The 20,024-nt window shown below is 34.5% G+C and overlaps 1 protein-coding gene across 3 annotated transcripts in view; it reads right to left on the bottom strand.

Moving 5' to 3' along the window:
* Positions 1-20,024, bottom strand: part of Grid2 (glutamate ionotropic receptor delta type subunit 2) — a 1,404,794-nt gene that overhangs the window by 681,880 nt on the left and 702,890 nt on the right. For all 3 annotated transcript variants that reach the window (XM_077803456.1, XM_077803455.1, XM_077803457.1), the window contains one exon: positions 16,922-17,127. In XM_077803456.1, coding sequence (XP_077659582.1) covers positions 16,922-17,127 — 206 coding nt within the window. The remainder of the gene's footprint in view (positions 1-16,921; positions 17,128-20,024) is intronic.

Raw genomic sequence — 20,024 nt, 5'->3', positions numbered from 1 at the left:
CATATACATTATTCTTGGTAGTGAAAGTACACATTCAGCATTTCTAGTGATCTTGTCATTCCAATAAGTAAGTACTATCTCATGAATCACTGGAATCCTAACAATTCCTTTTACTCCCAAACTCCTTAATGTCATAATATATTTCTTCAATTCTTTATCTGTCCATCTTTCTCCCTCCTTTTGCCATAGTATATGAATATAAACTACAACTAAATTTTAATTTTTTAGCCCAAATATCCTGTTTCTGTCAATGCTTTGGACACAAATGACAAAAATCCACAATCTCAATTCCTCCATTATGAAAGATAAAATAGATTTTATAAAAGTTTACATATTCTCCATATACATTATTTTATAGGAGTAGGCACACCAACTCCCTATGCTGTTCAGAGTGAAATGTTGGGATGACTTTTCACTTTCATTGAAGACCTGGGGAGGCAACACAATGTATTCTTTACTAATGATATACACTTGTTTTGCTATTACTTGCTGCATGACATGGATTAGTTTCACAACCTATGCCTCAGTTTTCTTTTCTGTAAAATGAGGCCAAACATTGTATCTAATAGGTTTTATGTGGTAACTAAAGGTGAAAGTATGTAAAACACATTTAGAGAAGTGTCTGACATGTAAGAAAAACTCCAAGTTTGTCATCACCTCTGGCAACTACTTTACAATATTAAAACTATATCTATAATGTTTGAGTCAACTCATTTCTTATTGCCAATTAGTTGTATTTATCAAATTGTGTATGATTCATTCCTTTTTATTTTTCACTAAAAATTGTGCTAAAAATTCCAGGCACACTGATTGACCCTTAGATGACATGTTAAGACCACAACATAACCTTCCTGATTAAATTCTCTTAGAAAGTTAAATGTTGGGCTGGGGTTGTAGCTCAGTGGTAGAGCACTTGCCTAGCATGTGTGAGGCACTGTGTTTGATCCCTATCACCACATAAAAAAATAAACAAATAAAATAAAGGTATTGTGTACATCTACAAATAAAAAAATATTAAAAAATTAAAAAAAGTTAAATGTTACTTGCAAATCAGTTATACTATCAAAAACGCATTCCATAACAAACATGTCAAAAAATAGTATATAATTTAGAAATTATTACTTAGCTAAAAACAATAATATGCACATAATCTACTTAATCTAGATAAATGAATATTTGTGTGTGATTCCTTTAATATTTCATCTATGGGATGATGATATTCTTATTCTCATTTCACTAGATTTATGGAAGATTATACACAATAACCTGTCTGGTAATTAGTAGTGTCAGACACATGAAAAGAACTCAAAAATGCTTGTTAACTGTTACTAGGAGCAAAATGAAAAACAGTTTTCAAATGCCAGCAATGAAATTCCATGAGAATAAATCAAACAGTTGTAGATCAGACACTGTCAACCAGATGGCAGTTTATCTCCTGCCATACCTAGCACAGGTACTGCTGAGCTCTAGTGGGTGAAGGCATGGCCATATGACAATATACAGGACATCTGCCTACAACAAAGACTTATGTGGTCCAAAGCTTCAGCAGAGCTGATGTCAAGATGAGAAGCCAGAGCTATGCTGCAGTTAGGCAGAACCTGAATCCAGATTCCATGTTCATTCTGCCATTATCCTCTGTCTCCTTTGATGTTCACAGTATTCACCTACTAATCTGTTATCACCTTCCTTTCTGACTTGGTATTCTAGAATTCTACTTCAGATAGCCTGTGCTCCCTCTCCTCTCCTGCTCCATATATACCTTGTGAACTTTCATCTCATCATCTCTATTCTACTTCTCTTCATTCATGGAAGAATACCCTTCAGACCCATTGTTTTAAATCCAAATTATTAATTCTGAGTTTCAAGTATTAACTGTGTGAAATTTGTCAGAATCGAAATGGAATTGTTTGTTTCTATCCTAACAAAGAAATTAAATAAAGGCAGAATGTTATGTGATCGCCTGGTAGTAACCATCACAAAAGACTAACAGAGCCAGAAAGGCTACCACAACTTTATGCAAAAAGTCCTTCTGCAAATACTTTGGATTAGACAAAGGGGAATGAAGGGAAGGGAGAGGAGATGGGAATAGGAAAGATAGTAGAATGAATTGGACATAACTTTTCTATGTTCAATATGAATACATGACCAGTTTAACTCCACATCACGTATAACCACAAGAATGGGAAGTTATACTCCATGTATGTGTGATATGTCAAAACACATACTACTGTCATATATAACTAAAAAGAACAAATTACAAAAAAAAATTATAGTTTAGCCCCAGAATGAAACCACTCTTGTTATTAACCCTTATGGCCAAAGATTATTATTTGAAAATATTGTATGTAATCTTCCTAATTTTTGCCTTTAAATTTTCCCCCTTACTTCAATCTTTTTGAATACACTTTTTTTTTACTACAGCACATGTATTCCCATTGCAATGCTAAGCTATGCCCAAATAATTATTATTATTTTCTTTGGAGAATCTCTGATTTTTACTTAGGTTGACAGTTTAAATGCTGTCCTACCAAAGACAAAACAAAACAAAATAAAGAACAAAAAACAAACAAAAATCCCCCACCTGTTTAGGTAATTAGTATTTTAAATTGAATGTATGTACATGTTTACATAGTTTTACTACTTGATGAACAGCTCTAAATTTAATCTTCAACCCTCAAGCTACAAATTCAATATAAAAAGGTTTTGCTAGAAAAATCAAATGAATCTTTTTAATGTTCTCCATCCAGGCAGTTGATTTTCATTTTATTTATCTGTATTACAGTCAGAAAAATGTCTGAATAGAATTCTAACCTAGGGGACTAGCTAACTCTTCAACAAACTTTCAGGAGTGGCAATACCTTAAGATCTGCTCCTCTACACATCTAAAATATTGATTGTGTCAGTAAGCATTTAATAGATTGATTAAGTTGTAGGAGATGGAGTCAGAGTAACCCGGCTTGGCAAATGGCTTTTGACTCCTGTGCTAACTAAGATCCATTTGCCATGGCTGCCCAGTATGGCAGGACAGAGTATTCTACACTTCTTTCTACAAATAGAAGTTATGGAACTTTAGAATATATTTACTATATTTTACATATTAAGAAAATTTACAAGAAACTAACAAATTGCTAATTTGCTATTTGCAACAAACATATCTCTGTTTACCTAGAATTCACCTACTCACCATTTTCCTGACTTCAAGAATAGTACTGAAAGTGCAGGAAACACAAGAAGATGCATAATTTTGAAGACTTTTTTTTGACTCAGATCATGATGAGTCCTGATGAATCGTGCCTGACAGGCTACCAAGAATGTTACTCTATGTTGGCACACTCTTGCCTTCCAGGGCTGCTGTCTTCACATTTGAACATTACCAAATTCCAGTCTTCAAATTCATCATTAGGTCTATTCAAACTACTTTCTTTCTTTCTTTCTTTCTTTTTTTTGGATACAATTTCATGGAGAGAAAACTCAAGAAAAATGAAGTTGCCCTTGGATTCATTCACATTCTAGACTTGTCTTGATAAGACTACAGCATATTATGTTAAGACTTTGAAAACAGCCAAGATTGTTCAGTTATACTGCAACAAATAAACTTTTAATAGGGATGATATAGATAGAAGAAATTTAGTTATTTGTCTGAAGAATTTATTTGATTAGGTGGTAGATAACAATTTTGTTTTCTTTACTCCTCAAAGGAATTGAGAATAATTTAACTGTTTCCATTTTGATGATTTTATTCTTTTGCACATTTATTCCATTCTCCTTATTAGTATATATCCTTTGCAGTATAGAATCATGTATCACTCATTATTGTATTCCTACAATACTTCCTACACTGACTTGCACATATTTAAACTTGCACATATTTAAATGAATGAATGAAAGTGAATAATAAGTTAGAAAATATTTCAATTTCTATGTCTTTAAAGTTGAAACAAAGTAAATTTATATTTTAAATAACACTACACAACTTTCATTTATGTTCAAATATTTTCTTGTTTGTTGTAATAAATAGAATGGAATCAAAGTGTAGTAATGCAAAATAAAGGGAAAACTAGCATAATAGATGCTACAAAGCCAAAAAATATTAAATAACATGTACACTCCTTGGGAGAAATTCATATCAAACTGTCCAACAATATTAGCATCCCATCAGTGGAGATGATGTCTGATTTGCAATTTTAGACTCATCAGAACCTTGTTCTTTGCTCAGTTTCCATGTTGAAGGAGGCATTCTGAGAACTGAACTGAGTTCCAGTCAGAAAAGCAGAACCTGAAGCCTCTTCAGGCCTCATTATCAAGACCTGTTGTACACAGTTTTGGTCAAATCGAAAGCAAAATAAATTTGATAATTTTTTATTAAAGAAAAAAATTCCACAGGTGTGGATTAGCTAGTACCCTTTAAAGTTCAATATAAGTTTATTGAGCTAAGGTAAAAACTTGATTCAAGAATGGTTCAATTATAATTGAAAATTGTGATGTAGAAAAATGTAATTAAGTCACGAATAAATCAATGCCTGTTTGAAGTTTACTTTTTATTAAACCCAGTTAAATTAAAGTTCTTTCTTTTTTAGAATTTTATGTGACTCTAAAAATCTTATCTATATGGAGTCACTGAGTTTTGGGGTGACTGGCCAATAGCTGCTCCTTGATGACCTGACTATTGGGTCTTTGGAAAGAGTTACAACTTATACTGAATTAATCCAGTACCATTAATTTTTGTGATCATGGGGTCATGGAACTTTCTTATTTCAATGATTTTCTGAACAGAGTCCTTCATTTTCTCCTAAAGTCATGTGCTTCATATTAGAGGAAAAAATTTGAACTAGGCACATATGCAGCACAGGAATAATAAATCTATTTTTTCAAATACAGAGCAGCTCCCATTTTAGGAAAATCTCAATATTTTTCCAAGCAGAGACACATGACCCCCATATGGGAAATAAAATGTATCTTTACCTCCATTTCCCATCATGCAAAACAATCAATTTCAGATCAACTTCATAATTAAATGTAAACATATTTTACATTTTGCATCTAAAATAAAACAAATTTCTAATAGAACATGATCTTTGAGTAGGAAGCTTTTACTTTAAAAAAAAGACAAAATACAAACTATAAAAGAAAACAAATTAATAACTTGGACTACATTTGAAATGAGAACTTTCATTCACCAAAATTCACTGTTTTCAGGGTGAAAAGACAGAGCGGGAGAAGCTATTTGAAATAGACTCTTATACATTATATATACAAATATATATGGCTTAGGTCTAGGCTAAGGGGGCTGCTCAGTTGGGGGCTGGAAAGGGAGATGCTGAACACTGAGGGCACCAGTTTATGTCCCTGTAAGGACCCCAGCCAGCGCCCTTGATGGGCTGGGTATCTGGCAGTATTCCTAGCTAATGGGGATGAGGGATTTGATGTCACTTGAGAGATACCAGCCTTTTCTCAGTCCTACCTCTGGATGCTGTCTCCTAACAGTTTGGGAAGTGCAGGTACTGAATGGTGATGGGGCTGTCCCTGGACCTCCCTGACATTCCAAGCACCCAACACCACCAAGCCCAGGTTAGTGCTTGGGCAGGAGGCACAGAGGACTAAACCCAGGCTGGTGTTGGCCACCTCTACGAGGGATGGAATACAGCAGGCTGGGAGGCATGCCATGCTCTGACCTTCTAACAAATCATGAGGGGGGAAAAATGTAAGTTGAACATGCACTTCCTAAAAGTCAAATCCAAAAATCCAATAAATATACCAAAATCATTCATCAGGAATATGCAAATTAAAAAGAAAATCTGAATCAAATACATATCTGCCATCATAAATAAGACAAAATAACAAGTGTTGGTGAGGAACTGGAATATTAGAACGCTTTTAGTTGCCACCAGTAAGAGTCAAGTTGGAGTGACACTTCAGAAAACTAACAGTATCAGTGTGAACATATGACATGTCTTATGTATACTTCTCCAACTAGTAATTCTATATTTAGGTACATACCGCAGAGAAATAAATACATATGCAAAAAAAGTATGAAGAATCATTATTCGTAAAAGATAAACTTGGAAAAACTAACAACAGAAGTTGCATAAACTGTGGCATATAGATACAATGAAATACTTTGAAGCAATCAGAATGAATGAATTTTTCATACATACTTTATGGGAGAATCTCATAGATACAGTGCTGAGCAGAAGAAAGGAGTAAACAATTATATACTAAATGATTCTTTTTTTAATTTTTAAAATTTGTTCTAATTAATTATACATGACAGTAGAATGCATTTTGACACATGGAGTATAACTTCTCATTCTTCTAGTTGTACATAATGTAGAGTTACATGGGTCATGTAATCATATATGCAAAAAGGGTAATACTGTTCCTTTCATTCTATTGTCATTCCTACTTCCACACTCCCACCCCTCCTTTGACTTCCCTCTATCTAATCCAAAGTACCTCTATCATTACCCCCCACTTATTGTGAATTAGCATTGGCATATCAGAAAAAAATACATATTTGGCCTTTGGTTCTTTGGGATTGGCTTATTTTGCCTAGCATAATATTCTCCAGTCCCATCCATTTACTGGCAAATGCCATAATCTCATTCTTCTTTAAGGCTGAATAATATTTCATTCAGTGTGTGTGTGTGTATGTATGTATATATGTATGTATACATACATATATATACCACAATTTCTCTTAAATGATTCTTTTCATATAAAGTTTAACATCAAATACTAGTTTATTGCCCGCCGCATCCAGCACAGCAGTAGAATGATTAATCCATGCAGGCAGTAATCTGGATTAAGAAAATTAATCAGAAATTATAGAAATAATTTAAAGATAAATTTATTAATTAAAGTGGGGAATGGTGGGTGACCAACCCTGGACAAAACTGGATCTGACAACAAAATGGATGGAGCCCGAGTAGTCATTTATGTGGATAGGCACACCAAAGGGATTCAGTGAGGGGCTTCTACAGGAAAACAGGATGACTGTGGTGAGAAAAAGTTTTGGGGGCTTGGCAGGTTACATCCATCTCCAGGTGGCTGCATTTGAACCTATGGCTGTAAGGTAAGGCAAGGTGTCGGCATAATCTGGGCTTTCTCAATCCAAGGAATTCACCCAGGACTTCCCAGAAAAGTAGCCTTCTTGCCTTACGATGACTCAAACAGACCCATAATTCATACATGGCTTCCAACACTAGTTTATTGTGTTAGAAGCCAGAAAGCCCTTGACAAGGATCATAGCTATGGGGTGTATAGGAGGAACATGTGGGAATAATAGTTATGTTCTGTTTCTCAGTCTTAATGTGGGCTGTAAATAACATTGTTGAGTTGTAAATACTTATAGTTCATTCTATTATTTATGAATGTTTTATTTAAAAATATACTTTAAATACATAACAGTCATCTATTAACACAGTATGATCAGAGAGATTTTCATGCAATGGATATATTTTGGAAAAGAATTCTTATCATATTTTCCTTTTTAAAATACCATTACAATAGCTTCATCTTTAAAACTATACATTGCTTAATGTTCCCAGGTAATTCCATTTAGAGAAAAAATATGTTATTTAAATAACTATTATAGTCATCTGTTGAGGAAGACTCTTTCTAAATCTGTTGAGACAAGTTACTTTCACTTAGATGCTAAACTTTCCCAGAGGCTTATTTATGGGAACTGCTAAAGTAGTTGAAGAAAGTAACATTGTCTTTCTGTTCTTTGACAGTATCAAATTTTATTCTTTCTGAACCTAGGATATGGTACAATAGAACAAAAACTAACTCATCAGGTAGGTGTAAGGGATAAAAGACATTACTCTTTTTATTGTGAAGTAAAAGGATCTCAGGTAAAAGTGGCGTTCCTTCCCAAAAATTTGAAGAGAAAATCCTACATTAGAAATGATAGTCATTGTCATGCAAATACTAAACCTCCCTGTTTTAAAATAATTGATATATCTTATTTGACCTGAAAACTAGAAAACCCTGGCCAAAATATTCTTATTTAAGTAGGAATTGTATATTCTTTCTGGAAAGAATATAACTTGCACAACAACAAAGGAAACACTATTCCTATACAAAAACTTGTTCTTTCAAAATTTCATTCCAATTCATACTTAAAATAAAACCATGTAAACACCCCTGTTTCACTATATTCATTTCAAGGACACTCACACTTACACTGTGACAATTTTCTGCAGATATCACAGCAGGTTGATTTACTCAGCTGTTTTCATAACGGCAGTATTTTTAATAAAGCTCTGAAACTCTTAAATAAGAGGTGGAGCACTAACTGTAGATATTTAATGTATTGAATTTCTGAGACTTCAAAGGAAACATAATTAACTCAATGCCACATAATTGCTCCAGGGACAGAAAAATAAAGATGCAAACAGAACTGATATGCCTATTTTTCCCCTCAGCAATTAAATAACAATGGTAAGTGAGCAATTTCTTCTTTAAAACTCTTTTTTTTTACTTTTATTATTTCCTTTGAACATTACAATAATTTTTCACACCAACTTATGAAGTATATTGAACAGTAAAGTTAGGAGATCTGTTATTGCTCTCATTGACCAGCATCTCTCCCCTCTGCCTCTCCTTGTCTTAGGTGTTTACTCAACTGGGTTGTCTTTCTGCCCTCCTCATAACCTTTTGTTCCTCTATCTTTCCTATTATCCCAATCCATCCATGTCCTTCAAGCTTCATTTGTCTCTCTATCCATCATAAACTCCATGCTAAGGTAATTTCTACAAATACTTCTCTTAGAATCTGACAATCATGAACCACTTTGACCCCCTGAAAACTTACGTTTACCAGTTTCAAAGTCTGGTACACCAACCATTCCTACCATCTACTATGGGTACCAACTGCAGAAGTGTTGAACATTGCTAGAAGGAGTTACAGAACAGTATTGATTAGATCCTGACAGGCCTTTAATTTTCTCAACAGTCAACATAGAATTGACCAAAATGTTACATGTTGTATATTCTGACTGAAAATGTTATGATTTCATATTAGTTCTTAAAAACTATAAAAATTGTTTTTAAAAGTCTCTTATGTTTCTTTAATTTTAATCTCTAAAAATCTGGGGAAAAAAATTGTTTTTGGAACTTTCAACTCAAGAAGGTCAAAAGGGATGATTCTTAGGCTGGGGTTGGGCCTTAGTGTCAGAGTGCTTGCCTAGCATGTGTGAGGCACTGGGTTCGATTTTCGGCACCACATAAAAATAAACAAATAAAATAAAGGCATTCTGTCCATCTACAACTACAAAAACAATGAAAAATAAAAGGGATGACTCTCAAAATCCCATTAAAATATGCAGTGAATGGATATATAAAGCAATGACCATGAGGAAAAAGAAAGGGGCCATAGAAAGGCATTTTAAAATAAATTACTGAAAAATAAAAAGCAGAGATTGCAGTGATACGTAATGAAACGTGTGTGAGGAGCCCTAGATTAGATATCATCATAGGGGGCAGTGGCTAAGTACACAGACCTCTACCCAAGCTCTACAAGTCTTGATACTTAGAACTGTCAGGCCCAACACAGGGTAGAAATGAGCTGAGGATGTGAAAATTCTGAGAATACAGTTGATTTTTGTCATTTGCAGAGCTAATGTTCTACAAAATTCCCTGTGACTGAATTAGTGAATGCTATAGCATTGTTCATTGGGGAACTACCGATTGTGGTTCCTGTAGATCTCTAATTCTGTACATTTCTACTTAAAGTTACTTTATTATATTTTGTTATTTATTAACATTGAATGCAGTCAAAGGTCCTATAAGTCACGTCTGAATAATGCTTATCTAACAGCCCCTTTCTCTGTAAGGCACATGAAAGTTTTTTTGTGTGTCTTTAGGGAAACTGTGTAGCACTTCAGCAGTTTTTAGGGCATTTTAGGCAGCAAAATCACACACACGCACAGGCACAAAAATTTAAAAAATAGCCCAGAATAGACAGGGAAGGCTGTTTATTTACAGTATGAGAATTGAAACAAGAATGAAGAGGGTGGCTTTTGACCTTATCTGGGAATATGGTCTGTTGGAGAACTCAAATTTTTGCAACTCTGAAAATAAGTGACCACAAAATCACCCTAAGTATTGATTTTTGAGTTATACATAAATTTTAGTGACTAGGGAAATTGCTAAATATGGAATTAGTGAATAAGGAGGATGTATGTTGATTCTCTTGGGGACTTCTCACACACTGTCATGTGCAAAATGTCCCTGAAAGTGACAGTTTGTTCTTATGCCAAAAACAAACAAACAAACAAACTTAAATTGTCTTAAAGAAATAGGTGTAGTTGGACTTTCTGGGGGTGAATGGGGGCAACTAATGTTAGCATTGTAATGTAGAGCTACGAGAGCACAATCACACACATGCAAAATCTAGTATCGCCTCCAATAAAATGTAAATGTTCTGTCTGCTCAATTTAAATGATTGAGAACCAGAGTACAATGAAGCAATGCTATCATTGTTATGAGGTAAGTGATTTTTAATTTAGGAATTTATAATTAGCCAAGTTATTCATCAAGGATGAAGTGAGAATAAATACACATTTATAAATGAAAAGTGTGATAAATTAAACCTCCCACACACTCGCTCTTAAAAAGTTACTTGAAGATAGTCCCAGGAAAAAAAGGAAACTAAAAAACTATCACACATGGATCCAAGAATTTGTTGCTCTGACCCACAAATTTTTCAGATATAAAGGAAATGCCAGAAAAACAGCAGAAAGAATGGGCTCTGAGAGGGAAGGATCTGTGTGAAGGAATCAGGGAATTTTATTTGCTCAGAAAGATAAGAATTCAAAACTTAAGCAACCAATAAAGATGAAATTATGAAAAAGTAAAAAAATAATAATTCAAATGAAAATTCTAAAGGTGAGAAAAACATCAACATAATCTTACCTTAATATTTTATTATGTCATGAAAAATATTAATAGTGATAAAAAATAAGTATATTGGTGGATTTTTTTTCTTATAGAATTGACTTTTAGCTAAGGTATGAAAGTTTTATTTATGGTTATCAAATAAAAGATATGTGTTTCGAGCACACTATATATAAAAGTAAAATTGTGAATCATGGAAGTTGGGAGGGGAAAGTAGAATTGTGAAAAACATCTTTATACATACTATTCTGTCTCTGCTAGGTAGTACATGAATCAAGATATACTGGTGTCACTTGATGTTTTTTAAAATTGTTGTAACATTGAGAGGAGTTAATATGGATGAAGTAGATGAACTAGTATTTCATTTAACACGTCAGAAAAGAAACAGGAAAAAATAAAATAGTAAGTCAATGAATAATATCACCAGAGTAAGGAAAAGTAGAAAAAAAAATTAAAGAGCTAATGAAATATTATATAAACACTAAAACTATCAGGGGCACTTCATATATGTCAAAGGGAAAATCTCCTGTTAAAAAAATCCAGAAGGAGAATTTATACCTAGTATGCTATAATTTCTGTAAAAAAGACTAAAAAAGTATGTATGCATGTGTGTGTGTGTGTGTGTGTGTGTGTGTTGTGTTCCTGAAATTCACAGGAGACATGTTATATGCTTTAGGAGAAGAAAAACACGTGTTTGAGGAGTGGTGGCAGGAAGTGAACCTTTTAAAACTTTAAAGCTTGGGCTATATGAATGCACAGAATATTCAAAAGCAAATGCAATTAAAATTAAAAATAAGTAATTCTTTAAAAAAACAGAGGTAGAAAGAAAAGAATTGAGTGAGGAACTCTTTTTTTAATCAAAAAGCTTTGTTTGAATTAGATTTTTTTTACCTCTGTCAACGTATTACATATGCGTACAAATATACATAGTCTGAATTGCGGTTTACCCCATTGCCTGCCTGATGAATTCTTATTCTCTTTTCAAGATTCTGGAGAAGAAACTTCTCTGTGAAAAATTGTCCTGACCATGTCAACTTTTCAGCAGAGTCAATTCTCTTACCAGATTCTAGGAATCCCATTTACCCATCACTAGGACAGCGTTTTTCTTTTACATTTTATTATTTAGTTACATGACTGCCTCTTCCACTGCACTGAGCAATTCTCTAGGTCAGGTACTATTTTTCTTTGTGTCTGTAGAACCTGAGTGCATTCTTTTGAATTCAGAGCTGCCTGCTGTTTCTGTGAACTGCTTCCAGCAGAGATAGGGTCAGCCTGTTCTCTGAGCAGGGGAAGGACTCCTAGGACCCATAAGAAAGCAGAAACAAGCTGGACAGTGTCTGAAAACAGCTCATTGGGAAACAGGAAGCACCATGCAGATCAGAAAAGTATAGCTAGTTTAGGTTGATGTGGAGGTGGCTCACATTCTTTCTGTCATTCCTATATCACTGTGTGAGATAACTGTTGCTTTAGTTATATTTTTGTTTGTTTGTTTGTTTTGGGGTCTCTCTGACCAAAACACCTGACAAGAACAATTTAGAGGAGAAAGTTTATTTGGATCCTGTGGTTTCTGAGGTCTTAGCCTACAGACGGCCAATTCCATTGTTCTGGGCCCAAAATGAGGCAGAACATCATGAGAAAAGGATCCAGGGGAGAAAAGCTACTCAGTTTATGGCAGCCTCAGGAAGTAGTAAGTGGAGTCGGGGTCACAGAGAAGATTCAGGCTTCTGGTATTCACCCCAGTGACATCTCCTCTGGCCATGCCCCACCTTCCTACAGTTACCACCCAGTCATTCCATTCAAAGTAGTATGGACTGACGAGGTTATAGCTCTCATAATCTAATCATTTCACCTCTGAATATTCCTGCATTCAAAGAAGCTTTGGGGGGATATCTCATATTTAAATCATAGTAACTATGGAATAAATTTATTCACAGCTTGGAGACAAAAATTAGTGATTATAAAGACAAGTTACTAGGGGGAAAAATGGTGACTGAGTAGAGGAAAGCAGAAAAGTCTCTCAAGAAAAATCACATACATAGATGTTATGTGTTTGGGAACAAAGATGGAAGCAATAACTTATTACAAGTATTTGAGAGTCTAGGAGAGGCGGCCAAAATAAGGATATAAGTCAAAATCATATTGGTTGAATGGATTATGAGAAATACAAGGATGGTCAAAGAAAAAAAATTTTACATGTCTAAAATAATTCCATCATAGTAATTCTAGATTATTGGTCATGGGTAGTCCTTCCCTGGCAGAGTTTCACAAATTCTACCACCAGAGTCTTATCAATGTTCCCTCTTCATTCTACAATTATACTTTTTAACTGCTTGGTATACCAAGGCCTATATAAAATGGCTCAACAATTTTTTTTCCTAAAAATGAGCCATTTTTTTCTGTTGCTGGTATTCAACATATAGGGTTTTTTAAAAATTATCCATAATTTGTCTTTACTTTCATTACCAAACCTCTAAACAGAGTGCTCAGCACACCCACCTTCATCCATTATTTCCCTGGCCCTTTGTAATCTTGCTCCACCACTTTCCCCTATTTTCTGATTTTCCTGCTTCTTGGGTTGTATTCCTCTCCTTTCTTTGCCTAATCCAATTCCATATGTCTTTTAATGCTCAACTCAAGCCGCACCCTCTTTGGGACCCAAGCTCCTTCCTCAATCATTCCACAATCACACACTTTACCACTGAAACTGGATCTGAGGTGGTTCCACACTACTACAGGTGGCCCTGTAGCTCCAGATGGATGTGAGACCTGCCCTTACTGCATCCTCTAATGCTGACATTCTATTTCCTTCCCTGGTACCAGACTCGAAACCTGAAGAGAGGTACTGGATCTTCATAAGCATTGCTACAGCCTAGCACAGGATGTAGGTTAAACTGGACAATAAATCAATCTTTATTGCTTTTAAAAAACTGACATCTCTAAATAAATAAATAAATAAATAAATAAATAAATAAATAAATAAATAAATAAATAAAAAAAAACTGACATCTCTAACCCTGATCTTTCTCCTGAACTCAAGTTGTGCACTTGCAACCACCCTTTTTGAGAACTATGATTAAGCACACAGGCTCTGGAGACAGACTACTTGGAATCAGTTCCAGAACTACCTCTTATTAGTTGTGTCATCTTGACTAATTAATTAACGTTTGAGTGCCTAATTTATAATAAACCACGGATAATGACAATACCAACTCAAAGGTTTTTGTATGAGAATGAAATGAGTTTATTGTTTACAAAAACCTTAGAAATTAATAAGTAGGGAGAAAAACAGTAAATAGTAAGAGGAGTTTGGAACAAAATTGTTAAAATACAGTTATAATCACCTGGGTAGGACACTTTGGCTCAAACACCATATGTTTCAAATTGAACTCTAAATCCTTCCTCTGTGAGCAAATAAGGTTGTTTGCTCATAACCAAGAATGACATCTGTTACGGGTTAAATTATTGTTTTCATTGCCGTCTACCATGCAGAATTCACATGCTGAAGTCCTAACACTCAGTATTTAGAATTTGACTCTGTTTGGATATAAGGCCTTTACAGAGGTAATCAAGTGAAAATGAGGTCATTAGGGTGAGCCCTAATCCAAAATGACTGGTGTCATTCCAAAGGGAAAGTTTGGACGGACATGCAGATGGAAGATGATCTGAAGAGACTTAAGGAGAAGAAAGCCATCTACCAGCCAGAGAGAGAGAGGAAGGGTGGGGGGTGGTCTGGAACATCTCCTTCCCTCAGAGTTCTGAGAAAGAACCAACTTAGTTAATATCTTGATTTCGGACTTCTAGCTTCCAGAACTGGGAGACAATAATTTTCTGTTGTTTGAGACACCTGGTTAGTAGTATTTTGTAATGGAAGCTCTAGCAAACCAGTACTATACCATCATCTCCTGGAATCCAGGTTAAAAACTCCACATTCTCTGATTTTCCATTTCCTGGCCACTGGAACTCTTGACAGTCTGCCCCTGAGTGACTCTCACTCCTATGGACTAGTGTCCCACCACCACCAGTTCCATCTTCTCTGTCTGAAAGGGAACCATTCCACCTCATGGCTCCCCAGCTGTCAGTTCTCAATAGGAAAGTCTGAGCATGCCATCCCCCATTCTCAGCCCATTGCTTCTAAATGTTCATTAAAGAGAGATCCACTGTTGCCCTGGCACTCCAGAGCCTTTGCCATCTGGGGTAAAAATTCTCATTTCAAGGGCTGGAGATGTGGCTCAGCGGTAGCGCGCTCGCCTGGCATGCGTGCAGCCCGGGTTAGATCCTCAGCACCACATACCAACAAAGATGTTGTGTCCGCGGAGAACTAAAAAATAAATATTAAAAAAAATTCTCTCTCTCTCTCTCTCTCTCTCTCTCTCTTTAAAAAAAAAAAAATTCTCATTTCAACAGTATACACCACTGCTCTTCTTCATGCATCCCACTATTAATCTACACAAAACTTTACTCTGAGCATACAATGAAGGGGTGTGTCTGCTCATCTTGACATAATTTTCACATTAGCAGGCACCATTTTTTCCCCTAGACAAAGTGATCTAGAAGTTTCTATCTCTTGAATATCTACTAACTGCCAGGTCTCTCCCTGCCCACCACCACTTTTTAATATACTCCATAGGATATCTTATTAATCTACATTATTCTCTTAATCTGCTTAAACCAATCTTATTCTCATTTTACTGATAACAAGATGGAGACTCAGAAATATTAAGTAATTTTTCCATGACTCATAACAAGAAAGGAGCTGAGATGGACTTACACTTGTCTTGTTATAACACTTTTGTGAATTCCTACGCAAGATACAAAGTGAAGGAAGTCTTCTCTGGTGACCACTGATGCTGCTACTTCATTTACTGCAGTTTTTCCATTTTGATTTATATTAAATATCTTCATACTTGCTTTTAATATTCTAGAATATTTTGTGTTTCTTGAAAGAATCAATTCTAAAACTGAAAGTGTTCTTTCTATTGTGGAAAAAATCTAATGTTTGATGATATTAAGTTATTTTCTAAACTCAAAATGTTAAAGTTCTATATTTATCCATAACTGCATAATAACATTTTGTGTTAAAATAAAAAAATTGATATTTCTGATAGTTTCCATAAGGTTTACCATTCTGTGATTTATATTTTGCTTCAAGATTTTTGAAAACAATTCTATTACAGCGCATCAAAGAACTTCTAACACTTCTTAATTTATAACAGGACTTAGAAGGTAAAGAAACCATAGGGCTGAAGGGAGGAAAAAAGTATGAACAAAATAAAGTCACCAAACTTAGAAACACGATGTGACATATGAATGTCATGATCAGTTCTATTACTAGACAAAATTAAAATGGAAGTAAGGCTAAAATGGCTTGATAATAATCCTTTGCAAGATAATCACAAGCATTTCGGAATAAAAAGATGTAACAGAATCACTGGAAAGTCCTGTATTTTTACAGAGCTTTAAATCTTCTAACCAAATTAGCAGCCACAGTTAAAAAGTTGAAGATGTGGCATCATAAAATGTGCAATGGTCATCACTTTGCTTAGTTTCATGCAGTTTTAATTACTTGTCTTCGTACAGAGTTCCCAGAGCACAAGTAAATCTGTTATATATTTTTTTAAGTAATCATGTTTAGGCAATCACATTCTATTCAAGTAAATCTTTTCTCAGAAGTAAAATTTTAACTTGCAAATTTAAGTATTAGTTAGCTGTACCCTTGTGAATTCATTCGTTACCTTGATAGATCTATTCAGGTCAACAGCACTTTTCAACCCTCATAAGATTTCTTAAAATTGTCCTGGCTTTGTGCCTAAATATACATAAATACAAACATTCTCAGCAATTAACTGGACAGTATGGGGTAAATGTGATGTGCAAAGAATTCGCTGTGCTTCCTCCATTAGTGTTAATGACAGTTGAACAGTTAATTCCCTCACCCTGCTCTTAACTTTCACTCCTCTGCAGGGCTCATTCCAAAGTATTTAGTTTTTCCACCATACCCCAACTGCATAATGATTTTTACTTACCTCACTAATGAAGGACTTGGCTGTGGCAGGATTCATAACAAGGATGGCTCTCCTAAGAGTGTCTCGATAGCGATTCAATTCCTCTATCCTCATGGTATCAAAGAGAGTGGTGATCATTTTATTGATGTTGTTTTCTACCTTTTGAAGTGCAACGTCCATTCCTTGCTGAGACACTTTGTCCAAAAACTCTTGTATTCCACGGATATCTAGGAATATTAAAAGCCCATCAAAGTTTGAGTTACAACACAGAAGGGAGTCAAAAGTTATTTCACTAATATCAGAATAGTTTATTGTTCCACGTTACATAGGCTGTCTAAAATTACTGAGAATCTGATGGAACTCTCAAATATGTTTGTGGTTTGACCCCATAGATTGTGTGTCAAAAATGTAATTATTTTAAAAATGGATTTCTATCTATCCATTTAGAATTCTAAACTATCTTAACTCTGAAAAATGTGAGCATAGAATGGAAAGAGGTAGAGAGAAATTTCCTTTATTAAAGTATGGAAGAAGTAAAGTAACTCTATTTTACTTGGCATTAAAGAATGGTATGAATATCACTGATGACAGATGAATATGAATCAAGGTTACCAGTATTTCTTAAAATAAATACCAATATCATTAAATTGACATTTATAATCTAAATAAATAGCAACAGTGTTTTAAGAAATTGTCTTTAAACCATATTAGGTCACTTGGACCACAAGTAAAGTATCTGCATTTTGGTCTATTTTATCAGTACTACCTCCTTAGCTTAAATTTGAAAGACCTGATAGAATATAGTTTTCTTTTTAAGAGTATAAAGAATACACTATGTATGTAAAACAAATTTTAAAATACATTATAGCATTTAAGAAAACATTATAAATGGTATCACTTTTAAATGAATCTATAAAATATTCACACATCCATTCTAAAATAAGGAAAGTTCTGAAAAGTTACCAAAAAGTCCAGTGTTTACTTCACATTCAAATAAGGAAAGTAAAATCCAGTCTAAATAAAGAAATTAAAAATGTACACTTGGATATATATTTTACATACCAATAAGTATCTGCATGTTATCAATATATCTTTCTAGTGCCCCTTTAGATGTTTATAGTAGGGATTTAAAGTGCTACATATGATTGGAAAGTGTACTATGCACAAAATCTTAACTTACAAGGTAATAAGTCCAGGCTATAAAAAAATTTAAAGGAAAAATAATTAGCAAAAGTAAGAAACAAATAGGATTTAGGAACATATTATGAATAGACTGTATCTTAAAATCCCTAATTGAGTGTATCTGAAGCCTCTCAAGGGGAATAATTAATACAAAAACACTAAATAAGCCCAAAGAATCAGAAATAGCTGTAAAATTAGAAACTGACAGGTAACAAAATTTTACATTTGCAAAGTTTCAAATTAATAAAAAACTTTTATTTCTTCTTATGGTTGCTTTTATTTTTTAAATAAATAGGCTATAATCACTTGTATGATGACTCACAGTCTTCAGAATAGACATCCTGTATAAATTCTACCTTACATTCCTCATTCCTAATTATATTAGAAACCCAAGCATTGAAGCAGGTTAAAAGGACAAAAGGTTCAGCTAGAGCAGAACAAGAGATAGAAGAGATGGAATATCAAAGGTATTGTGTGCTCATTAAATATTCAACTTGGAAAGTACTTAAAGATGTAAAACACTGGCACATGGATTAAATAAAGGATTAGTTCTAATGGAACTTGGTAGCCACAGGCAGAATTATTACATCAGGACTTGAACACATTCAACATGTATTTTCTACCTTTGGTGTGAATATCCTTTGAATATTTAAATTGGCAAGTATGTGTGTATACGAAATCCAGTGTAGGGTCTAACACATGACAGGACAGTTCCTATTATCCATAACAGCACATTAACTGTTATGCTTCTCCACATATTAACTGACTATGCTTCTCCCACCCATAATGCAGTTGCCTAAAATCATCTCATAGCTGGCTAACCCAAAAAAGCAAGTATGAAATCCAAGGTAGCTTTTGGGATGCAGTTGTTAAGCAGTAATAGTTTTGCTTATAAGAGAGGAGAGTGACACTAAATACTCATGATAAGTAGCAATTGCTAAGTGCAATGAGAGAAGGATCTGAATCATGCTATTAGCTGCTCTGTGTAAAAGAATCATTAAAAGAGGGAGTAGGACTTTGGTTTTGTTAATTAAACATGAAGATTACCATCACAATTATTCAGTTTCATTATCTGTATGCTGATTAGTTGGCAGTTAATGAACAAAGTTCCAAGGGTTACAGAAATAAAAATGACATGATGCTTGACCTCAAGGAGCTACCAGGCTGGTACCCCTCTGACTAGTGCTATTTATTGATAACAGAAAGTTAAACGATAGTTTCAGTAGTTCCAAGTAATTATTAATTCTACTGACTAGATGATTTTATAATAGCAAGGGTTGGGGGCTCATTAACTGAGTTATTAAACATAAGATTAAGGGGAAAATAAGACTTTTCCCTGGGCACGACAAAGGAATTTATGGTAAGCAAAAGAAAGGCCGCCTTCAAAATGCCCACATTGTAATCCCCATAATCTGTGAATACACTAGGTTACCTGGCAAAGAGGGATCAAGGATGAAGGCAGAATTAAGGTTCTTAATCAGGTGAATTTAATATAGAGAGACCAACCCATATGGGTAGAATCAGTATAATCTTGGGCCCTGATAATTGGAAGAGGGAGGCACAGGAGGAGCAAGGGGGAGAGCAGACCCCTTAAGAATGGGTTGAGATGCAGTTGTTGCTGCCTTTTTAGTTAAGGGGAGAGGAGCAAGAGTGAAGAAAGGTGGGTGGGCTGGTAAAAGAGAGGAAATGGATTCTCCCCTAGGGTCCTCAGAAAATAACACAGCCTCACCAGTACTTTGATTTTAGCCCAGAAGCCAAACTATCCAACTGTACTGTGTTGTTTAAGTCTCTAATTATAGGGTAATATGCTCACCAGCAATAGAAACTTACATAGAACTAAGCTTTGATTTTTTAAGTCAGCATTTTTCAAATTTTGGTCCACTGAATTTTATTTACGAATCATTTTGAGAACTTGTTGAAAATGTCTGAGCCCATCCCCACT

The sequence above is a fragment of the Urocitellus parryii genome, chromosome 10 (assembly GCF_045843805.1).
Source record: "Urocitellus parryii isolate mUroPar1 chromosome 10, mUroPar1.hap1, whole genome shotgun sequence".
In the NCBI taxonomy this organism is placed as follows: domain Eukaryota; kingdom Metazoa; phylum Chordata; class Mammalia; order Rodentia; family Sciuridae; genus Urocitellus; species Urocitellus parryii.
Note: the sequence above shows the minus strand (reverse complement) of the source record. Positions and strands in the feature narration are given on the sequence as shown.